The sequence below is a fragment of the Macaca fascicularis genome, chromosome 3, assembly GCF_037993035.2.
Source record: "Macaca fascicularis isolate 582-1 chromosome 3, T2T-MFA8v1.1".
In the NCBI taxonomy this organism is placed as follows: Eukaryota; Metazoa; Chordata; class Mammalia; order Primates; family Cercopithecidae; genus Macaca; species Macaca fascicularis.
The window spans coordinates 8572012-8590561 of NC_088377.1; the positions used below are offsets into that span (position 1 = coordinate 8572012).

At 40.7% G+C, this 18550-nt stretch overlaps 1 protein-coding gene across 14 annotated transcripts in view; it reads left to right on the forward strand.

Annotated features, from left to right (window-relative positions):
* Positions 1 to 18550, forward strand: part of ERG (ETS transcription factor ERG) — a 281329-nt gene that overhangs the window by 241768 nt on the left and 21011 nt on the right. For all 14 annotated transcript variants that reach the window (XM_005548686.5, XM_074034013.1, XM_074034016.1 and 11 more), the window contains one exon: positions 17535 to 17738. In XM_005548686.5, coding sequence (XP_005548743.1) covers positions 17535 to 17738 — 204 coding nt within the window. The remainder of the gene's footprint in view (positions 1 to 17534; positions 17739 to 18550) is intronic.

The following is an 18550-nucleotide window of genomic DNA, read 5'->3' on the forward strand; positions in this document are numbered from 1 at the left end:
GGCTGTTCCTGTTGGATGGGAAAAATAGAAACACAAATGTCCCAGGTGCTCATTTCAGATGTGTGGCACATAAGAAAAGCTCGAGGGCTGGGATGTGCCTGGAGGAGAGGCAGGAGGGCAGGGGCGTGTTGTCCAGACACTGGCTGGGCGTGAACAAAGTGAAGTAGACACCTAAAGGAGGCCCCCTAACCCATCTTACCCTTTGCCCTCCTCTTTAAGAATATAATTTCTTCAAAGGAGACAAAGTGTTTAGATGTCAAAGATGAGAGAATCCATCTGAGGGGGCCTGCACTGAAGATTCTTTGTTCAATTGCTCATTGAATCACAGACGTAACAGGTAATGCATGGTACCATATTTTAACTGGTGAGGCTGTATTTCCATGAGGCCATCAATAGGATTTGATATCATAAATATTCTTTTCAGTAGGACCAGACTTGAGTCTTTCTACACTAAGGAAAGTATTTAGAAAATAAGAGATATTTGTGTGGGGAAGAGAACAGAGAATCAACTGAAGTCAGAGCACTCAGGACTTTTTTATACATAGTAGGTGCTCATCAAATGTTAGCTGGATGGATGCAAGGATAGCTCTGCAAACTGGCTTATATTAAGCTTTGATGTAAAGGCTGTTTCCCTTCTTCTGAGCGAAGTACTCTTCTCTTCAGCTCTTTCTTCCTTCAGTTGCTTCATGCCAGTGTAGGCAGTTATTCTGTTAATAGTGTTTGTAAGAGAACTAGTTGTGGCTGATTTTGCAAGTTGTGAGTCTTTCAGTTATTGGTCAAGCTTCATGTATGTGTGCTCATACACAGAGATGAACACACACGCGCGCACACACACACATACACGGAGCTTCATTGCACAATCTGGACAATTTTCCAATGTGACCATGAGGTTGCAGGACCTCAGGAAGCTGTATCAGCTGCTGCATCCATCTCCATGGTATCCAGGCACCTCACTAAGGCAGAGTTGGGGCACAGAGTGCCCCATGTACACAAAAATATTTATCCAGACCTGGTTCTGAGTGGTTCACATAGTCCTTACTACTTAGAGACATTGCTTGGCACTAATGCAAACCATGTGGATAGCTGAATGAAAAAACAAATTAAACCATTAGTTATTCCTAAACATTTGTACCATCGTCAATACATGCCAGTGTTTACACACTAGAAATAACAGTGGTCCTAATAAGCACTGATGAGAAAATTTGTACTGTGTAGAGACTGAGAGATAAAGCCACAGAGGAGCTGGGAGGCTTTGTCCGTGTTCAGATTGGGTTCTGGTACCTGGAATCCAGTTTTGAGAAGTGTTTCCCTCATCCCTGCTTTTGAGACTCATGATCTTGAGTTATTAAAGAAGCCCATAAAAAAGTGTCAAAAAAAGCCCATAAGAAAGTGTCAACTAGAAAATGTCCCTAATGAATAAATGTAGATTGTCATTTGATATATTTACACTGCCTCCTATTTCAGAACAGATTTAAGAAAGCTCACGTAGATACATATGAAAGAGCACGGTAGAATCCACTTTTTAAAAATAAAGGAATGTGGAGTATGAACTAAAATAAGAGTTTAACAGAGAGAATAAAACCAGGAGTGAGGTTTACATGCATGCATGTGTGTGTGTGTGTGTGTGTGTGTGTGTGTGTGTGTGTATTTTTAATTGCAATTTTTAAATATTGCAGAATTGCAAAAGGTAGGTGTTGTTTGGCTTCAAGGGATCATCAGGCAGTGTGAAAGGGGTAATTCAGTGTCCACAGGATAAAAAGAAAGCAAATGTGAAAAGATGGTCCAGCTATTAATTCTGAGTCTGGAGGAAGATGTGTTCCTCTGTTTGTCCTAAGGAAGATAGGGGGAGTCATGAGCAAAGCGATCAACCAGTAGCGTCACCAGGCATTCTGGGCAGCCCTGGTTTGTGCCTGTTGTTCTGGCAAGACTGTTGATTGTGCCTTCCCGAAGGGTACTGGTTAGGCCGTGATTCACGTCTCTGGTTTTTATCTATGTATTTGGTGCACGTATCTATAAATCTAGGTGGATCTCTCATAGGGCCGGGCAGTTTCTTGCATTGTTGTAGATTCAAGTGTCATTCAGTGAAACCAATTGTGATAAGAGCGGTCTGATAAGTGTGTCACCCCCCATGCTGGTTACTTGGCTCTTTTATGGCCCAGCGTAATTTGGAGGTTGACTAGAAAATGTTTTTCTTTTTCTTTTTTTCTTTTTTTTTTTGTTTTTGAGACAAAGTCTCACTCTTGTCCCCCAGACTGGAGTGCAATAGCACAATCTCAGCTCACTGCAACCTCCGCCTCCCAGGTTCAAGTGATTCTCCTGCCTCAGCCTCCTGAGTAGCTGGGATTACAGGTGCCCGCCACCACGCCAGGCTAATTTTAACAGAGATGGGGTTTTACCATGTTTGCCAGGCTGGTCTCAAACTCCTGACCTCAGATGATCTGCCCACCTCGGCCTCCCAAAGTGCTGGGATTACAGACGTGAGCCACCGCACCCAGCCTAGAAAGTGTTTTTCAAAGTATGGTCAGAACCACTTGCATCAAGATTACCTGGAAAATTTATGATTAAAAATACACATTTCCTGCCAGTCATAGTGGCTTACACCTGTAATCCCAGCACTTTGGGAGACCAAGGAGTTCAAGACAAGCCTGGACAACATAGTTAGACCCCATCTCTACAAAAAATTTCAACATTAGCCAGGTGTAGTGGTGGGTTCCTGTAGTCCCAGCTACTTGGGAGGCTGCGGCAGGAGGATTCTTTGAGCCCAGAAGTTTGAGGCTGCAGTGAACCATGATTACACCACTTCACTCCCACCAGGAAGCCAGAGTGAGACCCTTTCCCAGACACACACACGTGCGCACACACATGCACGAACACACATGCACACTCACACGCACACATGCATACACACATGCACATGCACGCACACACTTCCAAATGTTCCAAACCTGGGTGTGGGGTTGGAAATTTTACATTATTGACATGCTTATTGTATCTGCAATTTTCATGTATAATAAGGTTGAAAAGTTCTAATCTAGATAAGACAGAAGATATAAATTTTACTTTAATAGACGAATTATTTTTAACAAAGATATAGTTTATCACTTTTAGAAGAGGCGGGTAGGCACAAAGGAAGAATAGAAATGACGAACAGTATCACATTAACATTCCAAAAACATTTTAAATGAAGAATCACTCCTTGTGGTAGTTACTGTTACTCTTTAGGTGTTGGCCGTGAACATGGAGATGTGCTAACCAAGTGGCTAACAAAGAGGAAGGCACAGTCTCCATTAACTTTTCTTAAAAGTTGCAAAATGCTGACCAAAATGCAATAGGACTCTGACTTTAGCAGCTTATAGCATTTTGAAAGATTTTTCTTTTTCTGTTATTTATTTATGTATTTATTTAGAGATGGAGGTCTCGCTCTGTTGCCCAGGCTGGAGTGCAGTGGCATGGTCTCGGCTCACTGCAACCTCTGCCTCCTGGGTTCAAGCGATTCTCCTGCCTCAGCCTCCCGAGTAGGTGGGATCTCAGGTCAGCTAATTTTTGTAGTTTTAGTAGAGACAAGGTTTCACCATGTTGGCAAGGCTGGTCTCAAACTCCTGACCTCAGGTGATCCTCCCGCCTCAGCCTCCCAAAGTGCTGGGATTACAGGCGTGAGCCACCATGCCCGGCCTCTTTTTCTGTTTTAATTCCCTAAAATAGGTGCTAAAGTGTTGAGCTTTTCGAATGCCCCTGCTTCTATTTTTTTAAATAACTCACTTTCAGCATAGATCCTTGCAATAATCAGCAATCTTAGAGATAGAGTAGCCACATTCATCTCTTCACTGTATCTCTTCACTTTCTTCATTATTTATTAATTCATTAAACTCTTACTGGGTTCCATTCACTATGAATAAAAGCTCTAATGAGATTTAAAATCACCTTTTCTTGCCTACCAAACACGTGTGGCTGAAGCTACATGATTTGTGTCTGACTCAGACCCCCATGCTAGGACCCTTCTATTCCATTAGAAAGCATTCATTGAGTTCCCATTACTCTTAATCACCGAGGAGATGACCGAAGGCCGTCAGAAGTAGCTGACCCACCCATGTGGGGTAAGTAGTTTTTGATGGACAGAAGAGTGTGTGATTGAGAGCCCAAATGAGTGACTCAGACCAGTGTTTCAGAACATGTGAGGAATGAAGATTGGTATAACAGGACGAATCAAGAAAAGCTTCATTTATACCCATGATGATGTGATTCCGAAAGCCCTTTGCAGGCTCTGCCGTTTTCCTCTGCCACATCCCCAACTCACACGCTGCGTTTTCACCACCTGGTGTTCTTGTCCCGGCGGTTCCCTCTCTGGAATGCTCTTCCTCCTTCTTCCAGACAGCTTCGAAATCTGCCCTGTCAAGGGAGCCGTGCTTGATCCTCTGGCAAATTAATCACTCCTCTTATGACATCTTACCAATTCTTTTGTTACCACACTTCATTTTGTTTCATGTTGTATTCTCAAATGCACGTATATACTTACTTAAATATGGATATTCTGCAAAGGATTTGAGATGCCTTGTGAACTAAACTACTGATGGACTTGTGCCCAAACAACTTATCGAATAGGAGATAGGAATCAGTGCTGAGGCAGTTAAAAATACAAATGAGAAACCAAGAGCATGTGAGGGAAAAATGTAGCCATTTTGACCACAAGCTTGCCTAAGATGCTATACTTAAGTTTCCAATATGGCTTTGAGCTTCCTGGCAGCCAAAATAAAAAGAGTTATTTGTGGAAATAATTTTTCCTTTCAAAAAAGAAGTTTCACAGGGAAGACAATGTTTATCTCAGTATAGAATCCTAAAAGAAGGACCCCTTGGGGCTACTGTGGCCATAGACACCCGACCATCGGCCATCTTCCTGCCACAGTTGCAGCACTGCATTTCAACAGCCTATTTCTTGTGACATCTTCTATGAGCGCTGAGTTACATTAGAGAATAGCTCAGCAGAGGTAGAGGACAGCCGCCCAGCATGAGTCTTCGGCAGTCTGGTTTCATGTAAAGCAGGGATCTTGAGTTCTCAGAGTGGTAGAGGGCTGCATAGTTTTCACATGATCCTCTTTAAATATTGACATTCCCACGCTGGGCTTTGAAAGCCAGTGACTAACAAGTAATAGCACATACCCTCCGACCAAGCCCTGATGGCTGATATATTATGTTTTCGATCCTCTTTACGTGAATTATTAATAAGCCTGTCTGTTCTATTAGATTGTAAGTTGAGCGAGGTGGTGATCATGCCTTTCGTGTTCTCAGTCACCAGACAACACAGCCAGCACTTGGATTCTGTGTGGAGGAGAGTAAATGTGATTTATTGAGTTAACGGTAATCTAGATCTAACTAGCGGGAATCGCAGACTCACAGGGGTTGCAGGATTCTTGGTGGTCTAAGTTCAGTCTTCCTTTAAACATGAGAAAATCAAGACTGAGAGAGGTGAAATGGCTGTCCCAGGGACACTTGCACAACTGCGTGAGACCAGAGCCTAATCTCAGGCCTAATAAGAACCTGTTGGTGAAATGACTTCTGTCTTCATCTTTCTTTGTTACATCCCTGAACACACCTGAGGATCTCTTCCACTCTGTTGATATGATGGGACATGCTTCTTTAATCTTCTGTTTAAATTCCTGCTATGCTCGAACAACTAAATAACAAAACCCACTAAAATAGAAATGCTAACATCAAAGTTTATTATATGTATTTTAAAGTTATCAGCTTAATCGTGGTTGAGGAAACCACCATTAGGTTAAATGTGAGGCTGAAATCAAATCATTTTTTTAAAAAGCAATGACAACTACTATCTATTGCTGTGCACTCTTGTCAGGCACTTGGACATGCACTTTGTAGAAAAGGTATTATCTCATTTAAATCATGTGACCACCCTATGATGTAGGTACTCATTATCATTCTCACTTTACAGTAAAGAAATTAGAACTAGGAACGCTAAGAGAGTTGCCAAAGATGTCACAACCAATCATTTGAAGAGCCAGGATTCGAACCCAGTTCTTTCTACTTCCAGAGTCTGGATTCTTCTTCCTAATAAGCTGTGCTGACAAAAATACCCAAGGGAGAACACAGGAATGGGATGAGAGAATATGTTTGTTAAATTGTTGTAGACATTCTGCAACAGCCTTTTCAAATAAGACTTAAGTAAATAAAGGAAGTGGAGAGGGAATTTTGCAAAATAATCTACTGTGTTGCCCAGGGCTGATTTTTACATTTCTACAGTGCTAATGGTGTTATCTGTTTTTCTTGAAAGTCAAAGAGAAGAATGGAATTGAAGACAGCTTAGATTTAGCATGAGCAGCTGGGTAGGTGTTAATGAACATACAAAAAACATGTTTAAAATAGGTGATTTCAGTTTGGTTCATCCTGTGTTTAAGATGCTTCTGGGACACCTGCCAGGCAGTGTGGTGGGCCTAGAGCTCAGGATGGAAAGTCCTTTATCGGGAGTCACAGCATTTGAGTTCTAAACTCTGCCATGTACTAACTGTGGGATCTAGGAAGTTACTTAATCTTGCTGTTTCTCAGGTTTTTCATCAACAAAATATGGATGATAATAATTCCTACTTCATGTGGTGCTGTATGGATTAAATATAACGATATGTGTGACATGCTTAAATAGTACCTGGGATAAAAAGTGCAGCTCTTCTGTTTATATTTGGGTCTGGCATCTGCAAGAGCACCCTGGGGACTCAAGATACAGACTGGCAGACACAGCTGCCTGTTACAGATTAAATTGTGCCTGCCTCACAAGATATACTGAAGTCCTAACCCCCAGTTCCTTAGAATGTGACCTTATTTAGAAATAGAGGTTTTGCAGATTTAATCAAGTTAAGATGAGGTCATTAGGGTGAGCCTAATAAAATGACTGGTGTCCTTACACAAAGGAGAAATTTGGATATAGACACACAAAGAGGGAAGATGATGTGGAAACACAGAGGGAGAACTCCATGTGAAGACAGGCAGAGGTTGAACTGATTCTGTTGCAAGCAATGGAACATTTAATTGCTGGACAGCACCAGAAGCTAGAAGAGGCAAGGACAGATTTTATCCATAGTCTTGGACAGAGCAGGGCCTTGCTGATACCTTGATTTCAGACTTTGATCTTCTAGAACTATGACACGATGAATTTCTGTTGTTTCTAAGCCACCCATTTTGTGGTACTTGATTATAGCAGCCCTAGGAAAATAATACAGCATGCATGTTGTAGTTCAAACATGAGAGCAAATAAGAATGTCCAAAGATATCTATGGAGAGAGGTGAGGGGTAGACCAAGGATGAAACTCTGGGGATAGCAACATTTAAAGAGAAGACAAAGAAAGAAAACCCAGGCAGGGAGAAACCTTTAAGTGGATCAAGCCATTCCATTTCTAAAACATGATGAGTATACGCAATGTTGTAATGGAATAACTAACGGGAGGCAACAACAATAAAAGAAAACAAAGAACAATAAAGATCATTATCCAAAAACAAGATGATTAGTTGAGAATGGTTTCATCCAGCGGAATAATTCAGTGTGTCAGAATGACAAAGCTATGTTTAGAGCCTCACAAAAATAATTTAGTCGTGTATTTTAAAATAAGATACACAGAACTGTAGATTCTCAAACAAGTTGAGGACAGGCACTCTTACCATTTTTGAATCTTTCATAGAGGATTATACAATCTGTATCAGTAATTTTTGACAACTGATTAATGAATAAATGAATGAAGTAAAGCATAACATGAGTTAGGATGATGGCTGCATTAAAAATGAAAACTATTCAAAGTAAATAGGTAAAAAGTATGCAGAGAGGGCTCTTGGTTCTAGTAAAATAGAGAGGTTACTATAAAAGGACCTGAAAAACATTCCTTTTGCAAAACACCTGGAATTGCTGCATAGAGTTTAATATCCTTTTAAATGCACAGCTGAGCTGGGAAGAAAGTCAGTGAACTCCTTAGGGACTAAAATAAGGAAAAAAGTGAGAATAGAGCAGAGCAGCACATTCTTATGTTGACACCTGGTTGTCCTATGTTGTTATAATGCAGAGATTTGGGTTTTAAAGGTCAACTAGGGGCAAGGAATGAAATCTTGGGCTTGCACAAAGCAGAGAATCAGAACTGAGCCTGTCATTACCCGAGTCCCCACCCCATACACACACCAGTGTGTGCCAGGAACTCTCAGGCTGAGAAATTAATACAGAAAAATGGTCATGGGCTAGTGATCATCTGGGAAACCTGGCAGAAGTAAATACGAAATCTTCATGGAGAGACACATCTTCAACCTATGCTGTACAGATTCCTGCAGATAGAGACCTGCTAAAGATGACTCTGCCACCCGCAAGTTACAAAAAAACAGCTGAAGAAAGAATCTCTCCCGACCAAGATTTAACAGAAACAATGAACATGATTAAACCCTCAAGAAGGTTAAATAATTAAAGTATTGGATAAAGAGTATAAAATAAATAGATTTTTTAAATATTAAGGAAGAACATAAAAGAAGGAGTCAAAAAGAGAGTTTGTTGCTAATTGAACCTCACTTCAGAAAATAACAAAAGATTTAATTTTAAGGATGGATCCTAGAAGAAGGGAGTGAGATACAGGAAGGAAATCAGAGCAATGAAATTGATTAAGGTGAGGGTAGATCTAGAAAGAAATGGCTGTAAAATGACAACCACAGCCTCCTAAGTAGGGAGTAGAAAATTCAGTGGGGTAAAAATATGAGTGAACATTGTCATGTAAAATCAGAGATGGATGATTCAGGTATAAGCTTTCTAAATTACTTGCATTATTTAGGAAAAGTATAAATTCGATGATTAAACTTAGATTTTGTTTGAAGATTAACAAGAGAACTAGAATGTCAAAGAGCCAAACCAATACAAACAAAGAAAACTGGTGAATGAAGTGAAGTAGATCAATCTGATTAGACATTTGCAAAGGAGAAATAAAGAATGGACAAAGAAAGTTTAACCTAAAACACAAAGTAAGATGGTAAAAATCAGGTAGATCAGTAATAATAAGTGTAGATATACCAAATTTGGCATTAAAGACAGAGAGTGCTAGACTAGACTAAAAAATATTCCACAATCAGTTATGGGTTGTTTGCAAGAACATCTTGCACAAACAAAGATTGAGAGCTGACAGAATAAGATATGCTAGTCAAAATCAAATTTTAAAAAAGCTGACAAAAATAGAAATAGAAAGCAGACAAAATATACTTTCAGGCAGAAAGCATGACTGGATATAATTGAGGGTCATTACATAATGAAAAAAAGGTTAAATTCATGAAAAATACATAATAATGATAAACTTACATGTACCTAATAACATAGCCTTGAAATATGTAATGAACTGCAAAAAGGAATAGTCAAATCCACTTAGTGAGAGATTTTAATTTGCGTTTCTCAGTAATTGATAGATCAGTGACATTAAAATTAAATATACATTACCAATTGTTTTTTTCTAGAACTCTGTACTGCCAAATTAGAGAATATGCATTTCTTAAGCAATCAAGGAACATTTGTAAAAATTGACCATGCCCTAGGCCGCCAAAAGAGTAACAAACCGGAACTTTTTAAAGTTATTTTCAGCTGGGCATGGCGGCTCACGCCTATAATCCCAGCACTTTGGGAGGCTGAGATGGGTGGATCACCTGAGGTCAGGAGTTTGAGACCAGCCTGGACAACATGGTGAAACCCTATCTCTATTAAAAATACAAAAATTAGCCGGGGATGGTGGTGGGTGCCTGTAATTCCAGCTACTCGGGAGGCTGAGGCAGGAGAATCACTTGAACCTGGGAGGCAGAGGTTGCAGTGAGCCCAGATCATGCCACTATACTCTAGCCTGGGTGACAGCGCGAGACTCCATCTCAAAAAAATAAAATAAAATAAAAAGTTAATTTCATATATACTCTAGTCACTGGCCAATGTGCAATAAAATTAGAAATCAACACCAAAACAATAAATGAACTCTATATGTAAGTTAGAAATTTAAATTTAAAAGGCTCAGAAACAGCCTTGAGGTAGGCTCTTTATTTGAGATCAAATTTCCATTTGTGATGGAATGAATCATTGCTCAAATTTAAGCCAGTTCTCTCTATTGGGCCTGCTTTGTAAATGTAACTTCTGTCCTCCTGAGGATGCAAGATGTTAAATCTTATTTTTGCAGGCTTATGAGTGTCTTGGACAGCAGATTGGCTGACTTGCCCAGGGCCTGGATTTAAAAACAAACACCTCACTAGGCTTGTGATATGGCTTAGAGGTACATTTTAGTTTTTATGTTTTGATGTTTTTTCATAACCAAGAATAATTTTTTTCTTTTGGGAAGCCAATATTTTTCATTGATATTATTTAAGAAAAATAACATTCAGGACTTTCATTATCGCCAGTTTGGCTTTTATTTAATCTTACTTTTATTCATTTCTCTAGAGGGGCCTCTGAAATAGGATGTTTGCCTGTGTGAGGCATTTTGTTTCACAAAGGCACAGTATGTCTTTGGCAATGCAGTACCCCTTTGCCAGATTTAAATATCTACTCAATATTTTCCTGGCAACAGTGGAACTCTACTAGGTCAGAGTCCTGTTTCATGGAAATATTTTTTTAAAATGTCAGCCTTCCTCCCTGCCTCCCACTGCTTATACCCCCACTCCCATTCCACATACAGAGCACATTAACAGTACAACTCTGAAACTCTGTGTGTAATGGTTTACTTTTATTTATGTTTTAAATTCCAATTTACTGAAGTAGATTTCATAATAACCATGTAACTTAAGATACAAATAAGAGGCTTCAGAGAGTAATGGCTTCTCCTGTTTAGCCTGTGCCATGATAGTTTACCATTTTGGTGTCCATGAAATGTAGAATGAAGACACAGATGTTTTCAAAACAATTGGAATGGAAGGCTGAAAATGAACAGCTTATCTTCAATGGCTAGTGATTCATCTGACAGAAGCGCCTCCAAAAGTTTCTTAAAATAAAATGATAAATTGGACTTTTGTGTCTTAAGGAAGAGGCTGCCTCTGCGATAATAGATTTTGTTCTTATTCCATTTTAGCGGAGTTTGCAATGCAAAATCAAGTGTGTGGATGCATTCTTTTTTTGCAATATGTTGTTGTTGGCAAAGTTCTTTCACATCCATTATCTCATTTACTTTTCTATTCCCTTAACATTTCATTTAATTACCCACAGAAAAATATAAAACAAATTCCAGAGAGGTTGACGTTTACATCTAGTAAATGGTTGAATAAGAATCCAAATGTGGGTATTTGGATTCCCAATAATGTCTTTTATTTTCATCACCAAGTTTTCTGTGATTGATGTTAAGATTTTTAAAAATTTCTCAGAAATTTTCAATTACTCTGAAATCTCTAGAAATGAAAATCCAGACTTGTTAGCAAGATACTCATGGGCCTTATTGATCTGAGCCCAGCTTTCATCCCCATCCTCATGTGCTGCTGTGCTCTCTCTGAAATCCTCCACTGCAGCCACACCAAATTTCTCTGTTTTTCTTATACATGTCGGATATTTCATGCCCATGTAGGATAAGGCTGGGCTAAGTCGTTCCCCTAAACAAAAGAGCTTCTCTCTACTTCTGTCAAAATCCTCATTGTTAATCCAAGCTCACTCTCCTGGTAAGCCTTTCTCGTTTTTCCTGGTTGGTGCTACCTCTCTGCACTTCCACTTCCTGCTTGGATCATGGATTCTTTTTTTTTTTTTTTTTTTTTTGGTTGGGGGGCGGACAGGGTTTTGCTTTTCTTGCCCAGGCTGCTGGAGTGCAATGGCGCAATCTCGGCTCATTGCAACCTCTGCCTCCCGGATTCAAGCAATTCTCCAGCCTCAGCCTCCTGAGTAGCTGGGATTACAGGCATGCGCCACCACGCCTGGCTAATTTTGTATTTTTAGAAGAGATGGGATTTCTCCATGTTGGTCAGGCTGTTCTCAAACTCCTGACCTCAGGTGATCCACCCACCTGGGCCTCCCAAAGTGCTGGGATTACAGGTGTGAGCCACCACACCCGGCCTGATCATGGAGTCTTAGTTCTGCTTTGTGGTTGTGGTCATAGCTGCCTCTCTCAGTGGATCCTTAGTGTCTCTCTTGGTCTTGGACACATAGTACTGGTGCATAGGGCTGTAGGCACAATACTTAATAACTTTTACTTGAATTAAATCTATCTTAGTTCTTATCCTATTTGAGTCATTTCTCAGCTCCTGAAATTTTTCACATTGTTTTATAGAAGAGAAAAATGAGGTCCGGTTGTAAAATTAAATGACAGGTTCCAAACACGCTGCTACCTGGAGGCAAGAAGTGTTCCTACCCAGGACAGAAGATCACACCTAAACGTAGGCAAAGGTGACGCCTTGACTGGGGCTTATGCTGTAGTCCCCTCCCCTTCCTCCTACACATGTGTGGTTGGGGTCAATAAAGAAGGAAGACAGGCCTACTGAATCTCATAGGAACTCGTGAGCCCCTTTCTTTGATTCCTGGCGTGACAGAAGCCATAAAGCTTTGCTGAGATACCATGGACTGTGGAGGAGACTAGAGAGACTACTGGGGCTCTCCGTGGAGTTAAAAGGTTAGGGCCAAAACATGACAGCCTGGACCCAGCGCACTGACCTGAACTCTAAAAACCATCATCTATAGCTGCAGCATCATTGCCTGGCCAAAGGAGTGGAGGTGGAGTTCAGTGTGGGCAGAGACTAGGTCTTCAGTCTTGTAATCACTTCGCTGCCCAGAGATTTGTTAAGTGTTTCCTCTGTGACAGCATCTAGGACATACGCCCAAAGGAGGTGGTGAGTGTAGGTGAGGGCACAAGAAGGTGCTAGTCCTTCATGCTGTGGGTGGCATGTGATGCAGGCATGCAGGCATTGGCTCAGGAAATGTAGGGTGGAGGGGGAATGGTTGGGAATGACACCCATGAAGACATTGGGACCCATGGAACAAAGGACCGTGTGCTTCATGCTGGGGAATCTGGGCTTTTCTCCTGCAAACTGTCCTCTATTGCAACACCTCCAGAGTGGGTCCAGGACAGTGGTGCGAGTGCACAGGAGAAAAGGAATGCCCTCGTTCCTTCTACCAAGTGGCCATGTTTTGTTTTTACCGTTGTTTGCTTAGAAATTTATAGGGCAGAGGTGTGGAGATCAAATGCTAAAAGGATATGGGAGTGTTCTGACTTCATGTAATTTGCTCTTTGGATGAAGCAATGTATATTAACAAAATACAAAAGGAACAAACTATACTCTTGAAAGAAATTTTATAAAAATACTTTCACATATATAATATATAGGTAGTATATATAGTATATATGTAAGTATATATTTTATATATATTATATATTTTATATTTTATAAAAATGTTTTTATGAAGTATTTTATTAGCTTTATTTTTTATACTTTTTATAAAATGCTTTGTATAGTTTCATTTTTATTTTTTTAACTTTTGCTTTTTTACTTTTTTACTTTTATTTTTATACTTTTTTTATAAAGTAAAGTATTTTATAAAAAGTACTTTCACATATATATAGGTGGTATATAGTGTATATATAATATACATTAAGTATATATAATATACACTATATATATACGTAAGCCCTTTGTAAAACCATGTTTTGGCTTTGAAAAATAGAGAATACTTTTTTAATAAATAATTTTTAACCCAAGTATTCCATATTTATTATAAGAAAATGAGAAAATATAGTTTAGTGAAAATGAAAAGTCTAAAATTCCCCATCTCCATTCCCTCAGAGACAACAGTTCACATTTTGCTGTATCTCCCTCTGAATTTCTTTCTCCACAGATATTTATTTATCTTTGCAAAATACAATGGTATCGTAATAATATTTTGAAACTTTAAAATGTAATCTACTTTGAACATTTTATATCAATAAATATATTTCAACAGTGTAATTTTTAGCCTCTAAATATCACGGGAACATTCCTAAATGCATTACAAAACTAGTTCTCTTTCGCTGGACATTTAGGGTGTTTCCAAGGTTTTGCTATTATAAACAACACTACAAAGAACGTCCTTGACAATAAATAATTGCGCACATCCTCTATTATTTCCTTAGGATAAATTTCTAGAAATGGAATGTTTAAGTCAGGGAATCTGCACATATTTAAAGACGTTTGATTGTATTGTTGTGTTGTATTGTTGTATCATATTGTTGTGTTGTTCATCAGAAAGGTTGTAGTGATTTATACTCATACTGGCAGAACTCCAGAACTCCAGAGCAACCTTTTACCAACTCAAAGCGAGACTTGTAGAGATAAGAACAATACAGGTTGAGGACTTGGTCTGTGGGGTCTTGCACCTGATTCCCTTAAAGGAAAACTGAGTGGGCCATGGTAACCCTTGGCTTGATGAATGAAACGAATTAAGGGGCACACCAAGGGATAATAGAGAAATTAAACTTCTCCTTTCACCAGTTTAACATGAACCTAGTAGCTTTCAGACAGTATGTGTATGTATCATTTTGAGAATATCCGGTTCCACCATTAAGAGAAGAAAATCTATTCCCAGAATGAACTTATTTCTAGGAAATACAGTTGTTACATTAAAAAAAAAAAAAAAAAGTTCTCCCATTTTGTTAAAAGCAAAGCAAAAAAAAAACAAAACAAACAAACAAAAAAACCCAAAAAGGTGGGTTTGACTAGGATCAGAGGATGGAACTTATAGGGAATGACATGGGTAGGATGGGGGGGTGTTCTCTCTGTGAGGGCTGAGCAAACCATCCTCTGCACAGAACCAAAGATAAAGAGAACTTGCCCTAAGACCTCAGTATGACCCACTTTTGTAGAAAGAGGAATTCTGACATGTCATGAAACATTTTATCTCTGAAAGCCAAATTCTCACCCAATGACAGAGTCATCTGAACTTCAATGAACTGGATGACATTAACCTTCCATATCTACATTCAGTTTTCACAGACTAACAACATGTTTCCAAGTGTTTGAATGACAAAGAAATATGTACACTTTTCTGTCATTGCTGCCGTTGGAGTTTTTGTTGATATTCTCTCTGTAGCAAAACAGAGTTCCTTTAGTCTTCAGGTTCTGCGCACTGATGATTTGTTGTTGTTGTTGTTGTTGTTGTTGTTTTGAGACAGAATCTTGCTCTGTCGCCCAGGCTGGAGTGCAGTGGCCTGATCTCAGCTCACTGCAAGCTCCGCCTCCCAGGTTCTCACCATTCTCCTGCCTCAGCCTCCCGAGTAGCTGGGACTACAGGTGCCTGCCATCACGCCCGGCTAATTTTTTTGTATTTTTAGTAGAGATGGGGTTTCACCGTGTTAGCCAGGATGGTCTCGATCTCCTGACCTAGTGATCCAACTGCCTCAACCTCCCAAAGTGCTGGGATTACAGGCGTGAGCCACCGTGCCCAGCCTGTGCGCTGATTTTTAAGTGAAAATGTGGGTGTTTAAATATTGGTAGACATCCAATGCTAGCTGGTCAAGTTGAAGATGCATGTGCCCTATAACTCAGAATCCCGTATCTAGGTACTCAGCCGAGGCCAGCGTGTCCCCAAGTTTCATGTGAAAACATAGATTCTGATTCAGCAGGTCTGGGCGGGGCCTGAGCGTTAGCATTTCTAATTACCTCCCAGGTGATGCTAATGCTGCCCAGTTGGAGGACCACACTTGGAGTAGTGAGGTTCAGGGAAGATGATCTGAACCTTGGCTGCTCACTGGAGTCACCTGGGGGAGCTCTTATCAACTGTGACACCTAACTGCCCTCCAGCCTAATGGAAACACAGTCTCCCTGGGGAGACCAGGCGTCACTAGTTTTTCAGTCTCCCCAGGTGATTCTAACAAGGACCCCAGGCCATGGGCCAATGCAGACTTATTCACACGTATGCAGGGAGATGGACAGGGGACATTCACTAAATAAATTGGGACTATTCACATAGGGGAGGCCTAAGAGCTGCTTCATGATCAAGTATATCTTTGTGTATTAACTTGGCTACATCTTGAAATTATAACATTGAGTGCCAATAGCAAATCAGATATCGTTTATGTTAACTTTAAAAACACAAAACAATATGTGTAGTTTAAATGGTAAAAATATTAAAATATGTATAGGAGTGATACATGTGCTAACTTCAGGATAGTGGTTACTTCTAACCACTAGCTACTAACTTCAGGATAGGTGTTTGCAGCAGGAGAATGGAATGGGAAGGGTAGATTCTACTGGACCTGCAATAATTTATTTCATCTTTGTAGCTGAAGGAAAGAAAGGGAGGGAGAAGGGAGGGAAGGAAGAGGAAAGGAGGGAGAGGAAGAGAACTCTGGGTGTATGACTGGCTGGCTGTTTCTCACTATTACTATGGCTTACCTCTGTAAACCTAAAAATGTATTTCAGCAGCATACTACATGCTCCATTCTTGAGTAGCCTAAAATATTAGTGGGACCAGACAAACAAGGATCTGAAAGTATTAGCTCAAATGTGACTCCCACACCTGACTTTCATTCAAGAAGATTGGAACATCCTGGCATGCCTGACCCCCAAGGACTTGTCCAGGGAACTGAGATCAGTGCCCTTCGTTTTCAGGTGGGACAGACACAGAAAGGAAAAATAGCTGCCCACAGCAAGGTCCAGAGAGTGGAGAAATGGTGGGATTAGAACTCAGGGCTCCAGCTCTCTGTGCAGGTGTCTTTCAAGGCTTGGGGCCCAAGGGAGAAGCCGCCCCGTTTACCACACTCTGAAGATCCTACCACTGAGGGTATTTACCACGGGACATCCTGGCTGGCATTTCTGTTGGAGATCACCTGCTCCTTCTCCCCGGGGCCCTGCCCTCCCTGTCCCATAGGTGGCAGTGGAGCGTGACGACGTGGCCTGCATCCTGTGGGGTATTTGTGCTTGCCATGGCCAGCTGTGGAATGCAAAAACCACTCACCAACCCCACTCCTGCAGATGCTGGTTAATTGCAAAACCAAACAGCCTGCAGGAAAAGTCTGGAACAGACAGCTCTCTGAGACGAATGCTGGCTCATAGGAGGGGCTAAAGTCTTGGTGTATCTATATTTCATTTCCGATTCTGTGGTCAGTGTTTTTCAGTATTTTGCATAAATACTGTTATTTTTTGTTGTTGTTGTTATGATCTGTAATTAGCACCTTCCTGATATGTGTTGCTTCCTCTTATTTCCATGTAAATATAACAGTAGTTTTCTAAAGAGAGGAAGTTTCCTCTTATTCTTACTCATTTTCAAATGAATAAATAACATTGGACATAAATGAGAAAAAAAGAATTTTTAAAATCTCATGCCTACAGGAAACTTTAGATTGTCTGAGCAAAAAAGAGGGCATGTGATGTGAATAATCCCAAGATTCCAGAACAATTCACTTTAAAAACAATGATCTATGGATGTGAGGCAGCTTTTGTCTCTCCCCCAAGATGTTCTCCTGGGTAGCCAGGGAGGCTGGTTGGAGGCTGTGCTTGTGGAAGGCAGCTGGTCAGAAATCCCATGTAGATGGGGATCTGCCCCCAGACACAGGTACCTGGCTTCAGCAATTGACTGAATTTGTTCCCACCCCTTTCAGATCCTACGCTATGGAGTACAGACCATGTGCGGCAGTGGCTGGAGTGGGCGGTGAAAGAATATGGCCTTCCAGACGTCAACATCTTGTTATTCCAGAACATTGACGGGAAGGAACTGTGCAAGATGACCAAGGACGACTTCCAGAGGCTCACCCCCAGCTACAACGCCGACATTCTTCTCTCACATCTCCACTACCTCAGAGAGAGTAAGCTGCCCCCTTCCTCCAAGGATAGATGGCTGTGGCTATGGTTCTTATGACCTGAGCTTCAGAGGGTTCAAACAGGTGTGTCGACAGCATCCTCCTGCCCTCGTCCAGTTCCCGTTGGGGATCTGAGGGAACCACACGCTTGGTACGCGATGACTTAGGGGAACAACACCCTGGCCACATTGCCTGGTGAAAAGTAGTCAGCTCTCTCAGGAGAAGCCAAAATTCACTTCCACACTCAGCTGCCTCCTCCAGGGTCCTGCGACCAAGAAGATGGAATGTGAAAGGGAAAGGAAGCATTAACTGGTCACATATTAGTTAGTCTCCATGATACCCCAAATTGAAATAGAATCATTAAGGAAAGGCTCGTCTTCAGTAGGAATTAGGGGGATTATTCTCCCTAAAGCTACACGAAGCCCCACTTTATATTCTAACTTGAACACAGAACAAGGGAAGTTTTCACTTTGTATCATGTGATTGGGCTTAACCTGACAGAAAGGGATGGCATGTTGGCATGAATCCAGAATGTTTGCTGCATGCTTTAATTTCTACAGCGTCTAGCATGATGAGAAGGAAGTAGTGTGACAGTGAGGTGGAATAAATTCTCCTCCATTGCTTTGCCTGGCATCCCAACCACTTCTTCCCTGAATTAAAGACGGGCCCCCATGTAGGTTTTAACATGCTAACAAGTAGCAGATTGATGGAAATAGTTATAAGCTGCCCATGATGTTAGGGTGGGAGTGGGGGAATGGTTTTCTTTCTTTCTTTCTTTTTCTTTTTTCTTTTCTTTTCTTTTTTTTTTTTTTGTAAGA